Source organism: Hyla sarda, chromosome 2, assembly GCF_029499605.1.
Source record: "Hyla sarda isolate aHylSar1 chromosome 2, aHylSar1.hap1, whole genome shotgun sequence".
Taxonomy (NCBI): Eukaryota; Metazoa; Chordata; class Amphibia; order Anura; family Hylidae; genus Hyla; species Hyla sarda.
The window spans coordinates 118,904,522-118,925,186 of NC_079190.1; the positions used below are offsets into that span (position 1 = coordinate 118,904,522).

General features: G+C 41.7%; 1 protein-coding gene across 3 annotated transcripts in view; it reads left to right on the forward strand.

The window, feature by feature from the left end:
- The window catches only part of CPB2 (carboxypeptidase B2), a 123,995-nt gene that overhangs the window by 21,392 nt on the left and 81,938 nt on the right, over positions 1-20,665 (forward strand). For all 3 annotated transcript variants that reach the window (XM_056555394.1, XM_056555395.1, XM_056555396.1), the window contains 2 exons: positions 3,819-3,857; positions 9,915-9,999. In XM_056555394.1, the coding sequence (XP_056411369.1) occupies positions 3,819-3,857; positions 9,915-9,999 (124 nt within the window). The remainder of the gene's footprint in view (positions 1-3,818; positions 3,858-9,914; positions 10,000-20,665) is intronic.

Below are 20,665 nucleotides of genomic sequence, written 5' to 3' on the forward strand. Positions count from 1 at the left end.
CAGTTTTTATAATGGGGTAATTTGTGGGGTATTTCTAAAATGAAGACCCTTCAAATCCACTTCAAACCTGAACTGGTCCATGAAAAATTGTGAGTTTGGAAATTTTGTGAAAAATTGGAAAATTGCTGCTGAACTTTGAAGCCCTCTGGTGTCTTCCAAAAGTAAAAACTCGTCAATTTTATGATGCAAATATAAAGTAGACATATTGTATATGTGAATAAAAAAAAAAATGATTCGGAATATCCATTTTCCTTACAAGCAGAGAGCTTCAAAGTTAGAAAAATGCAAAATTTTCAAATTTTTCATAAAATTTGGGGATTTTTCACCAAGAAAGGATGCAAGTTACCACAAAATTTTACCACTATGTTAAAGTAGAATATGTCACGAAAAAACAATCTCGGAATCAGAATGATAACTAAAAGCATTCCAGAGTTATTAATGTTTAAAGTGACAGTGGTCAGATGTGCAAAAAAAGGCCGGGTCCTGAGGTGTAAAATGGCTGGGTCCTTAAGGGGTTAAAGTATAAATATATAATGATAAAGTAATATGATAAAGAATGAAAGCCAGTTGTACTGACCTGTCCACAGCCACTAGATAGAGTCAGCGTGTGCATAGATAAGATCAGGCCATTCAGCCCGAGATGAATCCCAGGTAGCTGAAGAAAAAATGAGGCCAAATCAAAAAGAAGGAAGCTGTATGGACAGTCAGTAAGTAAGGTGCATAATATAACTCCTTAAAATACCTTATTAGATGGAAGTATGATGTCTGCTACCGAGGATGGTGAGCACCAGCACGCCGCTGGATACCGTGGCTCACCCGGCGTTTAAATAGAGCTCCCGGGCGTCTTAGATGATGCTGCTTCCTGTATATGGAACGCAGCAAAGACGTCATATCCGGTGAAATGACCCGCAGGGAAGACAGAGCTCATCGCGGCGCTACTTACAGTGTGTGAAGCGCAACCGGAAGTGTACTGTGGTTCAATGGACCGCAGAACAAGGCAACTACTAGTGCCTGGAACGCAAAGAGACATAACTTCCGGTCCCCGTGGACCGCAAGGAAGGAGCAATAAGAGTTAGATAATAACCGCAAAAAGCCCAGATGCTGACATAGATTAACACCATAACATGTCACATCACATCGGATTACGATGTATAGACTGGCGTGACAGTCCCAAGTAATATGGAAAAATAGATAATGAATAAAGTAAAAATAAACAAAGCACAGTAGGGGCAAAAGAGCCTTCCTGAAAAAACACATGGAACATTATTAGTAGTTTGTCTGTTCAAGTACCACTGGGGCCCAATGATATAGATGGCATGCAAATGATATAATGAGGGATGAATGGAGGGGGGGAGGAGAGCATACTGGACAATCCCATGACCTCTTAGGGTATCCGACGATACTTTAAATGAATGATGCAAAGGAAATTGCATCATTGAGTCCGAAGGGGACATAAGTCCTCAACTGATAAATCCATTTGGTCTCTATTTGTAGAAGTTTTTTGTCTAAATCTCCACCCCTACTATCTAGTTGGACCGTAGTAACATCTACGGGTGTCATCTACTTAGCCTCCTGTACCTGTCCCAAGGGATACGTCGGAAAAACCAGTAGACAACTTAGACGACGTATTCTTGAACACATAGGGGACATAAAAAACAAAAGGGACAAAACCCTATCTAATCATATGCATCTTTTCCACCCAGACTCTCCTTGTAATTTAACTTTCCAGAGTGTTACTACGGTCCAACTAGATAGTAGGGGTGGAGATTTAGACAAAAAACTTCTACAAATAGAGACCAAATGGATTTATCAGTTGAGGACTTATGTCCCCTTCGGACTCAATGATGCAATTTCATTTGCATCATTCATTTAAAGTATCGTCGGATACCCTAAGAGGTCATGGGATTGTCCAGTATGCTCTCCTCCCCCCCTCCATTCATCCCTCATTATATCATTTGCATGCCATCTATATCATTGGGCCCCAGTGGTACTTGAACAGACAAACTACTAATAATGTTCCATGTGTTTTTTCAGGAAGGCTCTTTTGCCCCTACTGTGCTTTGTTTATTTTTACTTTATTCATTATCTATTTTTCCATATTACTTGGGACTGTCACGCCAGTCTATACATCGTAATCCGATGTGATGTGACATGTTATGGTGTTAATCTATGTCAGCATCTGGGCTTTTTGCGGTTATTATCTAACTCTTATTGCTCCTTCCTTGCGGTCCACGGGGACCGGAAGTTATGTCTCTTTGCGTTCCAGGCACTAGTAGTTGCCTTGTTCTGCGGTCCATTGAACCACAGTACACTTCCGGTTGCGCTTCACACACTGTAAGTAGCGCCGCTATGAGCTCTGTCTTCCCTGCGGGTCATTTCACCGGATATGACGTCTTTGCTGCGTTCCATATACAGGAAGCAGCATCATCTAAGACGCCCGGGAGCTCTATTTAAACGCCGGGTGAGCCACGGTATCCAGCGGCGTGCTGGTGCTCACCATCCTCGGTAGCAGACATCATACTTCCATCTAATAAGGTATTTTAAGGAGTTATATTATGCACCTTACTTACTGACTGTCCATACAGCTTCCTTCTTTTTGATTTGGCCTCATTTTTTCTTCAGCTACCTGGGATTCATCTCGGGCTGAATGGCCTGATCTTATCTATGCACACGCTGACTCTATCTAGTGGCTGTGGACAGGTCAGTACAACTGGCTTTCATTCTTTATCATATTACTTTATCATTATATATTTATACTTTAAACACATGGATAATATGAATTGATTTTGATCTCAATTTTGGGTTCACAGTCATCAATTTAGATCTGGAACCAATCGAATCTGGTCTATATGGGATATCTAACATGTACAGGTCCTCGTATCAGGGTATGCGATGGCTCCAATGTCTCTTATTCTTTGGCGTTATACTGTGGTTGGACACTACAATTTTTGCGTTTATCTTTTTTTTGTCTAGACCTAACGTTATCTCTTTGATCTATCACCATTCTCTATTGACTATGGCGCCTACCACACATTCACACCTGTGGTAAGATAAATTGTTATACGATTTGGAATCTCTATGAATATCCTTTGAGATTGGATGTCTCATGTCCTCTAATTTGTTTCTTGCAGCATGAAATATTACATGGAGTGAACCTAGTAATACTCTGAAGATTATTTCTTTACTATCACTTTAACCTGTATAGGACATTGTTATACATCATTTATGTCTAATACTTTATCCGATATCCCATTTCTAAATGTCTCTATTCATCTATATTTTGACATTTAGACACTGACAACATATATCCAAGTTTGACTGTCCCTGACCACTGTGACCAATTTCTACCTTTCTCTACCTATCTGATTGTATCTGTCCTATGTCAACCGTCTAGTACCTAAGTGTTAACTCATTAATGCTTTAATGTACCAATATCTTGTTATCGTTGTATATATTTGTTGTCCTCTTGTCCCCTGATGAGCCTATGTATCCACATTAGGCGAAACGCGTTGGTAGAAGAGGCTAATTTATCTGTATATATTGTCTCTATGTTCCCTATTCCCATCCACACTTAGTTTAGGAGCCCCCCCCCTAGATAGGTAGGGCTCTGAGTGTAGGCACTCACCTGTTACCCTCACCCCCCTCCCATTATTAGTTAACACTTTTTGATAACAATTTTATCAGCTAAATAAATTAAGATTTGGTTACAAACTGTATGTAAAGAAAAAGGATATTCTGATATTATATAATAAATAATTTTTTGGGTGATTTTCGTAAGTTAGGTGATTTTTAACTCTAACATAAATTTGGCATTTCAGATTCCCAGAGAGTCAGACAACACCTTCACCTGTGGAACCGTAAGTATTGTTTTCTTTTATTAAATGGGGAAAAAATAAATGATCAATTGGGGTTCATAAGGCTTAGCCTACATAATGCCCTGAGGTTGTGCATGAATTCCATCCACAAAGCAACTCCAATGTTTCCCTATAAGAATCATTTCAACTATTGTAAGTACCAAAAAAGTGTTTATATGCTTCTATAATTGATGTTCCAACACAACTTCATATTAACCACAGATTATACATGACTTTCTGTCGCCTTGCCAATGCAGTGTCAACCATAGTTCTATGTGTTGGATGCTGTACTATCCATAGCTTCTCTATAAGAATTTTCGCTGGTGGAATCCCACCTGAATTGAAAGCCCGATGCACTTTTATGGGATTACGCACTCCCGTTGATGCTTCGGAAATCCAACTTGCAGAATTGCGGGATTTCCAAAGTGTCAACGGAAGTACGGAATCCCATACATGTATATTGGGCTTTCATTTCAGGCAGAATTCCTAAGAGTTTGTTCACACGGTAGTAAAATGTGCGGAATGTCTGTTTGAAACACACTGGTAGACATTCCGTAGATATCAAAAGTTAGGCGCTAGGAATGTCTATTCTTTCTGTAGATGCCAGAATCTGAATTTCGTGGGTGAAACATCTGCTGCGGAAATTCCACCATGTGCACAGTGCAGCAGAATCCCTTTGAACAATCAGTGGGGCTCTGCTGCAGTGGAACATCCATGCAGAATATTCTGATGGCTAAGGCTAGGTTCACACTGCTGAAATTCCGCCTGTCTGCTTGCAAAAGTTTGGTAGAGTAATTTCCGCCTACAAAACCTATTTCCAGTCAATCTGCCTCCATTCCGCGTTGGGTAAAAATCCGCCTTCAAATGAGAGCCCCATTGAAACCAATGGGATTCTGCTGCAAAAATCCGCCTGAAAGAGCACCACCATTCTCCAGGCAGAAATTTGAAAGTGGAAATTCCACTCAAATTCTGCTTCAGAAATTTCGAAGTGTAAATTGGGTGCACGGAAAACCTTTTGACTTGTATGTACATTTTAGTAAGACATTCTGTCTGCAATGTTAAAGCAGAATTGCAGGCGGAATGTGTGGTACTATTAGAACTTCGAAGTACATGTCACCTCATAATTTCTGAACCAAGCTTACACAAGTGGTGCAGGTGTGGTGTGTTTGTTGCACTTGTTAAATGGGTACTCTGGTGGAAATTACTTCTATTAAAAAATGTTAATCCTTCCAGTACTTATTAGCTGCTGAATACTACAGAGGAAATTATTTTCTTTTTGGAACACAGAGCTCTCTGCTGACATCACGAGCACAGTGCTCTCTGCTGACCTTTGCTGTCCATTCTAGGAACTGTCCAGAGCAGCATATGTTTGCTTTGGGGATTTTCTCCTACTCTGGACAGTTCTTAAAATGAAACAACCTAAAAAAGAGTCCAAAAAATGGCTCCTCAAAATAAATGAAAAAGGGGTCTAAAAAGACAGAACACCAAATATGTAAACCTACAGTACGCTGCAAAGAGCGTAAACCTTATGCCCCAATAATGAAATACAAGTAATATAAAAATATATATGTACATTTTATTAAGTACAAAGACATAAATTAAAAATATATATGATGTAAAATAGGAAAAGAAAATTCATACACAGTCAATATAAATCCATATATATAGGTTAATAAAAATTCATCTCAATTTACAACATGTAATAATTGATGATAGTAAAAGCAGGATAAAAAAGTATATATAAAGGGAGAGTTGAGTCCGGTAGGTGGATTAAAATATATATATATATATATATATATATGTAATAAATCTATATGTACGTACAGGGGATAGGATTAAGTGTGCAGAAGTAACTAAGAATAAAGTGCAAGTGCTAAAAAACTGTAAACACTTCTTACAAAGTGAGAAATATCACACAGTGAATAACTAAGCAAAGTGCAACGTGCTAAGAAAGCAGTGGTGTTTAAGCAGCATAACATGTGATGTGTTAAGTACAAAAAACAAAAGTGCACAATAGAAGTGACAGTTAGAAAAAATAGAAGGCAGAGGACATATAGATACTGGACTGGACCCTACACCTGCTACGAGTCTCCGACGCGTTTCGCCCGCAACCGGGCTTTCTCGAGGAGTGTGGTTTGTGGTCAAAAACTAGATTATTTATATGAGTGTAAACCAATAAAAGCAGAGTAACGCACCTGTTATGTATAAAGGGGAAGTACCGTGGACCGGAAGTGAGGTAGAACGCCGCGGCCCTGGAGATGTAAAAAACAAGGCTGATAATCTAAGTTCTAGAGTGCAGGGCTACATAAAAATGGCGCCTCTGTCAAAGGATAATAAACTCCTTCAAAATGGCTGCCTCAGCGCATACTGCGCATGTGCACAGGCGATTTCGGCACAAGAGGGGAATATGGCTACACAGATGGCCGCGATCGTAGCTAAACAGAAAACTAAAATATACATATATATAAAAGTATATAAAAGGAACCACCCGCTTGTATATATAGATAAGAATGAAAATAAAAAAGGGGGACAAAGGCTGATGAAAGAAAAAATGTGTGAGTGGAAGAATGGATTATTACTATTTCTTTATGTCTTTTACCTATACATATTATGCTTAGTCCTGTATGCCTGTCATGTGTGCAATGACTTTTGCGCACATGTACGTGCTATGTTATTATTATTATTCTCTGTATTCCATTGGGGGGCCCCCCATCTTAACTATGTATGTATACTTTATATGAATATATGGATCTGTTTGCACATGTTCTTATTGTATGTGCACTTATATATTATATCACACATCTTTTGTGGTGTACTACCTTCAATTATGGGGGACTCACATTCTTCTATTATGTCACTATGTACCGTATATACTCGAGTATAAGCCGACCCGAGTATAAGCTGAGACCCCTAATTTCAACCCAAAATCCCAGGAAAAGTTATTGACTCGAGTATAAGCCTAGGGTGGGAAATACATCATCCCCCCCTGTCATCATCCAGACCCGTCATTAACATCCTCATCATCATCACCGCCTGTCATCATCCAGACCCTCATCATCATCACCTGTCATCATCCCCTTGTCATCATCCCACACATCCCCCCTTCATCATCCCCTTGTCATCATCCCCACCCCCCTTCATTATCCCCTTGTCATCATCCCCACCCCCCTTCATCATCCCCTTGTCATCATCGCCACCCCCCTTCATCATCCCACACACCCCCTTCATCATCCTCTTATCATCCCACACACCCCCCTTCATCATCCTCTTCTCATCATCCGCCCGCAGTGGTCTTCAACCTGCGGACCTCCAGAGGTTTCAAAACTACAACTCCCAGCAAGCCCGGGCAGCCATCGGCTGTCCGGGCTTGCTAGGAGTTGTAGTTTTGAAACCTCCGGAGGTCCGCAGGTTGAAGACCACTGCGGCCTTCGACATCATCCAGCCCCCTCTCACCCCCTTTAGTTCTGTACAGTACTCACCTCCGCTCGGCGCTGGTCCGGTGCTGCAGGACTGTCCGGAGAGGAGGTGGTCCGGTGGAATAGTGGTTCCGGGCTGCTATCTTCACCGGGGGCGCCTCTTCTCCGCGCTTCCGGCCCGGAATAGAGGCGTTGCCTTGACAATGACGCAGAAGTACGTTGGCAATGAACGTACCTCTGCGTCGTTGTCAAGGTAACGTGACTATTCTGGGGCCGGGCCCGAAGCGCTTAGAAGAGGCCTCCCCGGTGAAGATAGCAGCCCGGAACCACTATCCCACCGGACGACCTACTCACCGGACAGCCCTGCAGCACCGGACCAGCGCCGAGCGGAGGTGAGTACTGTACAGAACTAAAGGAGGTGAGAGGGGGCTGGATGATGTCGAAGGCCGCAGTGGTCTTCAACCTGCGGACCTCCGGAGGTTTCAAAACTACAACTCCCAGCAAGCTGGGAGTTGTAGTTTTGAAACCTCTGGAGGTCCGCAGGTTGAAGACCACTGCGGGTGGAGAGTTCACTCGAGTATAAGCCGAGGGGGGTGTTTTCAGCACGAAAAATCGTGCTGAAAAACTCGGCTTATACTCCAGTATATACGGTATACTTGTTAGTATCTACACTACTTCCATCTCCCCTGTTGTTCACACATCCCCTGCCCCTTTATTTCTCACCCTGTTCTGTTTTTTCTTCACTTTCACCTACATCCATTCTTCCACTCACACATTTTTTCTTTCATCAGCCTTTGTCCCCCTTTTTTTATTTTCATTCTTATCTATATATACAAGCGGGTGGTTCCTTTTATATACTTTTTTATATATGTATATTTTATTTTTCTGTTTAGCTAAGATCGCGGCCATCTGTGTAGCCATATTCCCCTCTTGTGCCGAAATCGCCTGTGCACATGCGCAGTATGCGCTGAGGCAGCCATTTTGAAGGAGTTTATTATCCTTTGACAGAGGCGCCATTTTTATGTAGCCCTGCACTCTAGAACTTAGATTATCAGCCTCGTTTTTTACATCTCCAGGGCCCCGGCGTTCTACCTCACTTCCGGTCCACGGTACTTCCCCTTTATACATAACAGGTGCGTTACTCTGCTTTTATTGGTTTACACTCATATAAATAATCTAGTTTTTGACCACAAACCACACTCCTCGAGAAAGCCCGGTTGCGGGCGAAACGCGTCGGAGACTCATAGCAGGTGTAGGGTCCAGTCCGGTATCTATATGTCCTCTGCCTTCTATTTTTTCTAACTGTCACTTCTATTGTGCACTTTTGTTTTTTGTACTTAACACATCACATGTTATGCTGCTTAAACACCACTGCTTTCTTAGCACGTTGCACTTTGCTTAGTTATTCACTGTGTGATATTTCTCACTTTGTAAGAAGTGTTTACAGTTTTTTAGCACTTGCACTTTATTCTTAGTTACTTCTGCACACTTAATCCTATCCCCTGTACGTACATATAGATTTATTACATATATATATATATTTTAATCCACCTACCGGACTCAACTCTCCCTTTATATATACTTTTTTATCCTGCTTTTACTATCATCAATTATTACATGTTGTAAATTGAGATGAATTTTTATTAACCTATATATATGGATTTATATTGACTGTGTATGAATTTTCTTTTCCTATTTTACATCATATATATTTTTAATTTATGTCTTTGTACTTAATAAAATTTACATACCGGTATATATTTTTATATTACTTGTATTTCATTATTGGGGCATAAGGTTTACGCTCTTTGCAGCGTAATGTAGGTTTACAGTTCTTAAAATGGACAGAGATGTCAGCAGAGAGCTCTGTGTTCCTAAAAGAAAATAATTTCCTCTATAGTATTCAGCAGCTAATAAGTACTGGAAGGATTAAGATTTTTTTAATAGAAGTAATTTACAAATCTGTTTAACTCTCTGGCACCAATTGATTTAAAAAAAAAAAAAAAAGTTTTCCACCGGAGTACCCCTTTAAAGTCAGAAGCTATTAGCCATGGTATATGAGGCAAGTGACCATTTAGACATAGGGATGGGTCCCACCTTATATGGGCACTGTCAGATCCAAAATGTTTTATGTGTTGTACATCTTGGCAAAAGTTAACCTTTCCTGTATAGTTAATAAGAAAATTGTATTTCCTTTTTATAGAAATCATGGCTTATAACTTCTTTTTCCAGGAATAATTCTTTCATACACGTAAGGCTGTGTTCACACAGGACAGCAATGCATTTACTTGCGGACTCCCCAGAGAGAATACATGCCGGAATCAGAATTTCCAGAGCAGAATTATCTGGCGCAGAAATTCTGCAGTGTGAACAGCTCAGCAGAATCCCATTGAAATCAATGGGACTCTGCTGCAGCGGAATATGTGCAGATTATTTCATGCGGACATTCCGCAGAAGTTCCGCCCGTGTGAACATACCCTAATAGTTAAATAGTCATATTACATTATTTAAGCTTGCAATGGTACATAAAAAATTATAAATACATTTCTGCTTTTAGTAGTGTACAGTACAAAGAGCATTCATGTATGTGTATATATATATATATATATATATATATATATATTTGTGTATAATTTTTTTTCAGCCAAGACCAGGTGCTATATGTTCTACCACGTAGTGACCGCCAAGCTGTGCTTCTTCGAAATATCACTTCCTCATTTGATGAGATGGTAATAAGATTTATATATATTTATATATTTATATGTGATGAAAATGACCCTGTAGATCTTCCTCCTTGAAAGCCTAGAAAAAATGCATAAAACCAAATTGTAAAGGGGTTTCCACATCTTATAAAGTTATCCCCTATACATAAGATAGGGGATAACTAACTGAGATTGCAGGGGGTCTGACTGCTCCCCCTCACGTGATTTCAAGAATATGTGTGATGACCCGCGGTGTATTGCGGGACCATAGGGTGTAGCGGTGTAAGGCCAGATGGTATTAACCCCTGGGGCAAGATGTTGTTAACCCATATTGTTCGTGACACCAGGGTGTGGTTGTATGGCGTAGGGCACCACCGAAAACCGACCCTGAAACGGCATATATTAAATGAGAGTCCAAGGCAGGTTTTGATGCAACTGGAACTTTACTGAAGAAAGCAGTATAATATTTCTTACAGATAGCCAACTTCCATAGAGGAGACCGGGACACAGGGAACCTCTCAGGCTTGCTTGTACTTGTAGTGGTAATAATGATGATGCAGGCCACTGTGCTACTGTTATGACTTTGGTAGGGACTGTAGAGACTTGACTTGTAGACATAGATGAGACTTACAGATTAGATGTGGCTGCAGACTTGTAGGCGTTGGCCTAGCGATACTGGACCGAACTTGTACAGGACTGGTGCTTGCTTGACTGTCCAGGAACTAAGAGCAGGAACCAAGACAGCCAGTGTGGAGACTACAGCCCATTATATATCAGGGGCTGGACTAAAGCCCATTGGTAGCTGGTTGCCTGCGGTTACCTGTGCCTCTGGAACTCTGGGTATCCGGTGATCACATATCACATGACCATCGGCTTGGAATTCCGCAGGAATTCCATTGTGTGAACATTCCCTTAGAGAGAAAAAATAGGACTACATTTTCCCTCCTTCTCATAAAAGTCTGCAATTTTAGTGCTAAAAAGTACCTAAAAAAAAAGTGCCCAACCCCCATCGTGCTCAGCTAACGTTAAAGAAACATATTTCATTCTCGTGCTTTCCTGCCGCAAAGTAGTGAATTTAATAAAGAAATAAGAGCTTGGAACCATTTTTCTGATATCCATACAGTATAGAAACATAGAATGTGTCGGCAGATAAGAACCATTTGGCTCATCTAGTCTGCCCAATAATCTGAATCCTATCAATAGTCCCTGGCCCTATCTTATATGAAGGATAGCCTTATGCCTATCCCATGCATGTTTAACCCCTTAAGGACCAAGGACGTACCGGTACGTCCTTGGTCCTGCTCTTCCGATATAACGCGGGGTTACAAAGTAACCCCGCGTCATATCATGGCGGGCCCGGCGTCATAGTGAAGCCGGGACCCGCCTCTAATAGTGCGCAGCGCCGATCGCGGCGCCGCGCGATATTAACCCTTTAGCCGCGCGCTCAAAGCTGAGCCGCGCGGCTAAAAGTGAAAGTGAAAGTTCCCGGCTAGCTCAGTCGGGCTGTTCGGGATAGCCGCGGCTAATCGCGGCATCCCGAACAGCTGAAAGGACAGCGGGAGGGCCCCTTCCTGCCTCCTCGCTGTCCGATCGCCGAATGACTGCTCAGTGCCTGAGATCCAGGCATGAGCAGTCATCCGGCAGAATCGTTGATCACTGGTTTCTTATGAGAAACCAGTGATCAACATAGAAGATCAGTGTGTGCAGTGTTATAGGTCCCTATGGGACCTATAACACTGCAAAAAAAAAGTGAAAAAAAAAAGTGAATACAGATCATTTAACTCCTCCCCTATTAAAAGTTTGAATCACCCCCCTTTTCCAATAAAAAAAAAAACACAGTGTAAATAAAAATAAAAATAAACATATGTGGTATCACCACGTGCGGAAATGTCCGAATTATAAAAATATATCATTAATTAAACCGCTCGGTCAATGGCGTGCGCGCAAAAAAATTCCAAAGTCCAAAATAGTGCATTTTTGGTCACTTTTTATATCATTTAAAAATGAATAAAAAGTGATCAATAAGTCCTATCAATGCAAAAATGGTACCGTTAAAAACTTCAGATCACGGCGCAAAAAATGAGCCCACATACCGCCCCATACACGGAAAAATAAAAAAGTTATAGGGGTCAGAAGATGACAATTTTAAACGTATTAATTTTCCTGCATGTAGTTGTGATTTTTTCCAGAAGTCCGACAAAATCAAACCTATATAAGTAGGGTATCATTTTAATCGTATGGACCTACAGAATACATATCAGGTGTAATTTTTACCGAAAAATTTACTACGTAGAAACGGAAGCCCCCAAAAGTTACAAAACAGCGTTTTTTTTTCAATTTTGTCGCACAATGATTTTTTTTCCCGCTTCACCATAGATTTTTGGGCAAAATGACTGACGTCATTACAAAGTAGAATTGGTGGCGCAAAAAATAAGCCATCATATGGATTTTTAGGTGTAAATTTGAAAGAGTTATGATTTTTTAAAGGCAAGGAGCAAAAAACGAAAATGCAAAAACGAAAAAACCTCCGGCCCTTAAGGGGTTAAACTCCTTCACTGTATTTGCAGCGACTAGTGTTGCTCACGAATATTCGCAATTCGAATTTTTATCGCGAATATAGCTTATTCGCGAATTCGCAAATATAGCACTATATATTCGTAATGACGAATATTCACTTATTTTTTTTGCGCATATGGGAAAATTTGTGCGCATATGTGCAAATTTATGCGCATATGCGCATATTTGCGAATATTGAGCCCTCCTTCATTAATGGTATAGAGAACTGTGACTAGTGCATCAACTCTGTGATTTTTTGCCCATTAAAACCAATAGCCTAATTGTGGTCTATGGGGATCTCACTGCATGTAAGATAAGCAGGACCGTCTCGGCAGCACAGTGGGATGGGAGACTGTCACTGGTTCGAGTCCCAGGGTGGACAGAGTGTTACAGTGTTGTGGTTAATCTGTTGGGGACGAAGGGCGTATGCATACGCCCTTGCGTCCTGGTACTTAAGGACGAAGGGCGTATCCATACGCCCGTGAGAATTTCGGTCCCCGCTGGTGCAAATGCCCAGGTGGGTCATTAGACCCCCCCCATGTCGGCGATCGGCGCAAATCGCAAGTGAATTCACACTTGCGATTTGTGCCGATTCCGGGTCATTACGGGTCTACGGTGACCCGGAATAGAAGGGGGATCACGGGTGTCTAAGACATCCACAATCCCCCTAAAGCGATAGGAGTGAAGTCGCACGGGTGCCACCCCTCCTATCCCTGCTATTGGTGTTCTAGACAAGACCACCAATAGCAGATGGAGGGCGGGGGGGTTTACTTTCGTTTTCCCCGTCCTGCCCTCCCACAATAGGCGGGGCAGAACGGGGAAAACGAAGAGGAGCGGTGTCGGCGTCCACTTATCCGTCCGGAGGCTGCGGAGCGACGGCGATCGGCGGGCGGCAGAAGAGGACGGCTCCCTGGATGCGACGGAAGCTGGTGAGTAGTTGCCTAGCAACATCTAGAGGGCTACAGTCTGAGATCACTATAGTGGTCTCTAGACTGTAGCCCTCCAGATGTTGCAAAACTACAACTCCCAGCATGCCCAGACAGCTATTTGCTGTGTGGGCATGCTGGAATTTGTAGTTTTGCAACAGCTGGAGGTCTACAGTTTAGAGACCACTGCACAGTGATCTCTATACTGCCCTCTAGATCTTGCAAAACTACAACTCCTAGCATGCCCACACAGCTGTTTTGCAACATCTGGAGGTCCAAAGTTTTGAGATCACTGTTCAGTGGTCTCTAAATTGTAGCACTCCAGATGTTGCAAAACTACAAATTCCAGCATGCCCACACAGAAAACAGCTGTCTCGGCATGCTGGGAGTTGTAGTTGCGTACCTCCAGCTGTTGCATAACTACATCTCCCAGCATGTCCTTCTGTGATCAGTACATGCTGGGAATTGTAGTTTTGCAACAGCTGGAGGCACACTGGTTGGAAAATACTGAGTTAGGTAACAGAACCTAACTGAAGGTTTTCCAACCAGTGTGCCTCCAGCAGTTGCAAAACTACAACTCCCAGCATGTACTGACAGACCGTGCATGCTGGGAGTTGTAGTTTTGCAACAGCTGGAGGCACACTGGTTGGAAAATACTGAGTTAGGTAACAGAACCTAACTGAAGGTTTTCCAACCAGTGTGCTTCCAGCTGTTGCAAAACTACAACTCCCAGCATGCACGGTCTGTCAGTACATGCTGCTGGGAGTTGTAGTTTTGAAACAGCTGGAGGTTTGCCCCCCCCCCCCATGTGAGCGTACAGGGTACATTCACACCGGCGGGTTTACAGCAAGTTTCCTGCTTCAAGTATGAGCTGCGGCAAATTTTTCGCCGCAGCGCAAATTCCTAGCGGGAAACTCACCGTAACCCGCCAGTGTGAATGTACCCTAAAAACACTACACTACACTAACACCTAATGAAGAGTAAAACACTACATATACACCCCCTTACACTGTGCCCCCCCCCCCCCCCCAATAAAAATGAAAAACGTATTGTACGGCAGTGTTTCCAAAACGGAGCCTCCAGCTGTTGCAAAACAACAACTCCCAGCATTTCCGGACAGCCACTGACTGTCTAGGCATGCTGGCAGTTTAGCAACAGCTGTAGGCACCCTGTTTGGGAATCACTGGCATAGAATACCCCTATGTCCACCCCTATGCAATCCCTAATTTAGTCCTCAAATGCGCATGGTGCTCTCTCACTTCGGAGCCCTGTCGCATTTCAAGGAAACAGTTTAGGGACACATATGGGGTATCTCCGTACTCGGGAGAAATTGCACTACAAATTTTGGAGGGCTTGTTCTCCTTTTACCCCTTATGAAAAGGAAAAGTTGGGGTCTACACCAGCCTGTTAGTGTAAAAAATTTTTTTTTTACACTAACATGCTGGTGTTGCCCTTTACTTTTTATTTTCACAAGAGGTAAAAGGAAAAAAAGACCCCCAAAATTTGTAACGCAATTTCTCCTGAGTACGGAAATACCCCATATGTGGGCGTAAAATGCTCTACGGGCGCACAACAAGGCTCAGGAGTGAGAGCGCACCATGTACATTTGAGGCCTAAATTGGTGATTTGCACAGGGGTGGCTGATTTTATAGCGGTTCTGACATAAACCCAAAAAAATAAATACCCACATGTGATCCCATTTTGGAAACTACACCCCTCACGGAATGTAATAAGGGGTATAGTGAGCATTTATGCCCCACAAGTGTCTGACAGATTTTTGGAACAGTGGTACGTGAAAATGAAAAATTTAATTTTTTTGTTTGCACAGCCCACTGTTCCAAAGATCTGTCAAACGCCAGTAGGGTGTAAATGCTCACTGTACCCCTTATTACATTCCGTGAGGGGTATAGTTTCCAAAATGGGGTCACATGTGGGGGAGTCCACTGTTCTGGCACCACGGGGGGCTTTGTAAATGCACATGGCCCCCGACTTCCATTCCAAACAAATTATCTCTCTAAAAGCTCAATGGCGCTCCTTCTCTTCTGAGCATTGTAGTTCACTCGCAGAGCACTTGACGTCCAAACATGGGGTATTTCCATACTCAAAAGAAATGGAGTTACAAATTTTGGGGGGTATTTTCTCCTATTACCCTTTGTAAAAAAGTAAAATTTGGAGAAAAACCAGCATTTTAGTGAAATTTTTTTTTCATTTACACATCCGACTTTAACAAAAAGTTGTCAAACACCTGTGGGGTGTTAAGGCTCACCGTACCCCTGGTTACGTTCCTTGAGGGGTGTCGTTTCCATAATAGTGTGCAATGTGTTTTTTTTTGCTGTCCTGGCACCATAGGGGCTTCCTAAATGTGACATGCCCCCCAAAAACCATTTCAGAAAAACTCACTCTCCTAAATCCCATTGTTGCTCCTTCGCTTCTGAGCCCTCTAGTGCACCCGCCGAACACTTGACATAGACATATGAGGTATTTTCTTACTCGAGAGAAATTGAGTTACAAATTTTGAGAGGATTTTTTTCCTTTTACCCCTTGTAAAAATTCAAAAACTGGGTCTACAAGAACATGCCAGTGTAAAAAATGAAGATTTTGAATTTTCTCCTTCACTTTGCTGCTATTCCTGTGAAACACCTAAAGGGTTAACACACTTACTAAATGTAATTTTGAATACTTTGAGGGGTGTAGTTTTTATAATGGGGTCATTTGTGGAGTATTTCTAACCAGAAAACCCTTCAAATCCCCTTCAAAAATTCTGCTGAACTTTGAAGCCCTCTGATGTTTTCCAAAAGTAAAAACTCATCAATTTTATGATGCAAACATAAAGTAGACATATTGTATATGTGAATCAATATATAATTTATTTGGAATATCCATATTCCTTATAAGCAGAGAGCTTCAAAGTTCGAAAAATGCGAAATTTTCAAATTTTTCATGAAATTTTAGAATTTTTCACCAAGAAAGGATGCAAGTATCGACGAAAATTTACCACTAACATAAAGTAGAATATGTCACGAAAAAACAATCTCGGAATCAAATTTGTAAGTAAAAGCATTCCAGAGTTATTAATGCTTAAAGTGACAGTGGTCAGATTTGCAAAAAATGCTCCCGTCCTTAGGGTCATAATGGGCTTCGTCCCCAAGGGGTTAAACTTTACTTTCCTGGAAAAGCTGTTGAGTTGCCCATAGCAACCAATCAAATTGCTTCCTTCATTTTTCAGAGGCTTTTTCAAAAATTAAAGAAGCAATCTGATTGGTTGCTATGAGCAGCTCAGAAACTTTTCCTCTGGACAGGTTTTGATAAATCTCCCTCTATGGGGGAGATTCATCAAGACCAGTGTAGAGGAAGAGTTGTGCAGTTGCCCATAGCAACCAATCAGATTGCTTCTTTCATTTTTCACAATGCCTCTGCAAAATGAAAGAAGTGATCTGATTGGTTGCTATGGGCAACTCAGCAGATTTTCCTGGGAAAGTTTCTGAGTTGCCCATAGCAACCAATCAGATTGCTTCCTTCATTTTTCAGAGGCCTTTTCAAAAATGAAAGAAGCAATCTGATTGGTTGCTATGGGCAACTGCACAACTCTTCCTCTACACTGGTTTTGATGAATCTCCCCCATAGAGGGAGAGCTATCAAAACCTGTCCAGAGGAAAAGTTTCTGAGTTGCCCATAGCAACCAATCAGATTACTTCCTTCATTTTTCAGAGGCTTTTTCAAAAATGAAAGAAGCGATCTGATTGGTTGCTATGGGCAACTCAGAAGCTTTTCCCTATAGACCACAATGAGCCTACTGGTTTCAATGGGCAAAAAATCACAGAGTTAATGCACTAGTTACAGTTCTCTATACCATTAAAGGGGTACTCCGGTGAAAACCTTTTTTCTTTTAAATCAACTAGCTCCGGAAAGTTAAACAGATTTGTAAATTACTTCTATTAAAAAATCTTAATCCTTCCAGTACTTATTAGCTTCTGAATACTACAGAGGAAATTACTTTCTTTTTGGAATGCTCTCTGATGACATCACGAGCACAGTGCTCTCTGCTGACGTTATTATTATAATAATAATAAGTCTTTATTTATTTATTGTTGTCCTTAGTGGGATTTGAACCCTCTCCAGCTCCACTATATCTTTCTTGTACACTGGTGCCCAATACTGTACACAGTATTCTATGTGAGGTCTGACTAGTGATTTGTACAGCGGTAGAATTATTTCCTTGTCGTCGGCATCTATGCCCCTATTGATGCACCCCATGATTTTATTAGCCTTGGCAGCAGCTGCCCGACACTGGTCACTACAGCTAAATTTACTGTTAACTAAGACTCCTAAGTCCTTTTCCATGTCAGTCGTCCGAAGTGTTCTCCCATTTAATACATAATCCCAGCTCGGATTTTTCTTCCCCATGTGCATTACTTTACATTTATCAGTGTTGAACCTCATCTGCCACATCCCAGCCCAAACCTTCAACCTATCCAGATCCATTTGTAACATTGCACTGTCCTCTATAGTGTTTACTGCTTTACAGAGTTTAGTGTCATCTGCAAAGATTGCTACTTTACTATTCAACCCCTCTGCAAGGTCATTAATAAATATATTAAATAGGACAGGACCCAAGACGGACCCCTGTGGTACCCCACTTGTAACAGTCACCCAATCAGAATAAGTACCATTAATAACCACCCTCTGTTTCCTATCATTGAGCCAGTTACTTACCCACTTGCACACATTCTCCCGAGGCCAAACCTTCTCATTTTATGCACCAACCTTTTATGTGGAACCGTATCAAATGCTTTGGAAAAATATAGATATACAACATCCAGCGATTGCCCCTGGTCCAGTCTGGTGCTCACCTCCTCATAAAAGCTGATCAGGTTAGTTTGACAGGATCAATCCCTCATAAATCCATGCTGATACAGGGTCATACATTTATTTTTATCAAGATATTCCAAAATAGTATCTCTTAGGAAACCCTCAAACAATTTACATACATCTGAGGTTAAACTAATAGGTCTATAATTCCCGAGGTCAACTTTTGACCCCTTCTTAAATATTGGCACCACATTTGCCATGCTCCAGTCCTGGGTAACAGTCCCTGTCACTATAGAGTCCCTGAATATTAAAAATAGGGGTCTGTCTATTACATTACTTAATTCCTTTAGAACATGGGAGTGAATGCCATCTGGACCTGGTGATTTGTCTATTTTGATTTTTTGTAGGCGGCACTGTACTTCTTCCTGGGTTAAACAGGTGACCTGTACTGGGGAGTTTACCTTATCACACTGTATTTCACCTGGCATTTCATTTTCCTCGGTGAATACAGTGGAGAAGAATTTGTTTAGTATATTTGCTTTTTCCTGATCCCCGTTTATAATTTCTTCCTCATCATTTTTTAAAGGGCCAACACTTTCATTTTTGACCTTTTTGCTATTTATATAATTAAAGAACATTTTGGGGTTAGTTATACTCTCTTTGGCAATGAGTCTTTCTGTCTCTATTTTTGCGGCTTTTATCTGTTTTTTACATATTTCAAATTTTTCTCTATAGCTTTTTAATGCTTCTTCACTGCTGTCCTGTTTTAGTAACTGAAATGCTTTATTTTTGTCATTTATAGCCCCCTTAACATTTGTATTCATCCATATTGGTTTTCTTTTATTTCTGACCCTTTTATTCCCATAAAGTATATACATCTTACAGTGAAAATTTAAGATATTTTTAAAAGTCTCCCATTTAGTATCAGTATTGTTCTTTTTGACGACATTATCCCATTTTATATTGTTATGGGCTTCTCTGAGTTGATCGAACTTTGCCTTCCGAAAGTTCATTGTTTTTGTGGCCCCTCGAGAGATTCCCTTATTGAAGAACAAGTTATAATGTATTAAATTATGATCACTATTTCCTAGGTGTCCATCTACTTGCACATTAATTACTCTGTCAGGTACGTTGGTAAATATTAAGTCTAGTAGGGCACCCCCTTTGGTCGGGCCCTGCACCATTTGGGACAGATAATTGTCCTTAGCTATAGTCAGAAACCTGTTTCCTTTAAAGTCGAAGTCGGCCCAGTTCTCCATGAACCCAAACCCCTCCTTCCTACACCAGCTTCTGAGCCACTTGTTTACCTCCCTAATCTCCCGCTGCCTCTCTGGTGTGGCTCGTGGTACAGGTAATATTTCAGAAAATACTACCTTGGAGGTCCTTGCCTTAAGCTTGCAGCCTAAGTCCCTGAAATCATTTTTAAGGACACTCCATCTACCTCTTACTTTGTCATTGGTGCCAATATGTACCATGACTGCTGGGTCTTCTCCAGCCCCACCCATCAACCTGTCAACCCGATCCCCGATGTGCGAAACTCGAGCGCCAGGAAGACAACACACTGTTCGGCGATCCCGGTCTTTGTGACAGATCGCCCTGTCTGTCCCCCTAATAATTGAGTCCCCCACTACCAGTACCTGTCTGGCCTGCCCTGCTCTCCTGCCTCCCTCCTTACTGGAGCAGACACCCCCTTGGCGGTCAGAGGCAGATTCCTGCTGCAGTACCCCTAGCTCTCAAATGGCATCCCCCTCATCTGCCAACCGGGCAAACTTGTTGGGGTGTGCCAGTTCAGGACTAGCCTCCCTGACACTTTTCCCTCTACCCCGTTTTCTAACTGTAACCCAGCTAACTGCCTGACTGTCCTGCACCTCCGTCCCACTATCCTCCCCCACCTCTACCCCAAAGAGTACCTGCTCAGTGAGCAGGAGACTCCTCTCCGGGTTGTCAATGCATCTCAGTGTTGCCAGTTGCTCCTCTAGATCCAGGATCTGGGCTTCTAAATGAGCAACTCGCACACATCTCGCACAACAATATGCACCCTCAAACTGTTGTTCAAGGATTGCATACATTGTGCAAGATGCACACTGGACTGCCTTTTCCAACATGGAGGTCATACTAGATTTGGGGATAGCAAAAATTAACAGAAAAGAAAAAAAAATCTAATATTTCAATTTAAACTTCCTGAATGTAAAGTCCCTTAATTTTAAGTCCCCTTGCTTTTATACTCACTCACTTGTATGCTTCACACTCTTGTATACAGACAAACAATCGCTAGCTCAACATAGTGTACTTGCTTTATATTTATCACATCCACAACCACCTCTCTTCCACTGCCTGGAAGTGAATTCACTTTAGTGAAACATTTTTATTTTTTTCCATTTACATATCCGAATTTAACGAAA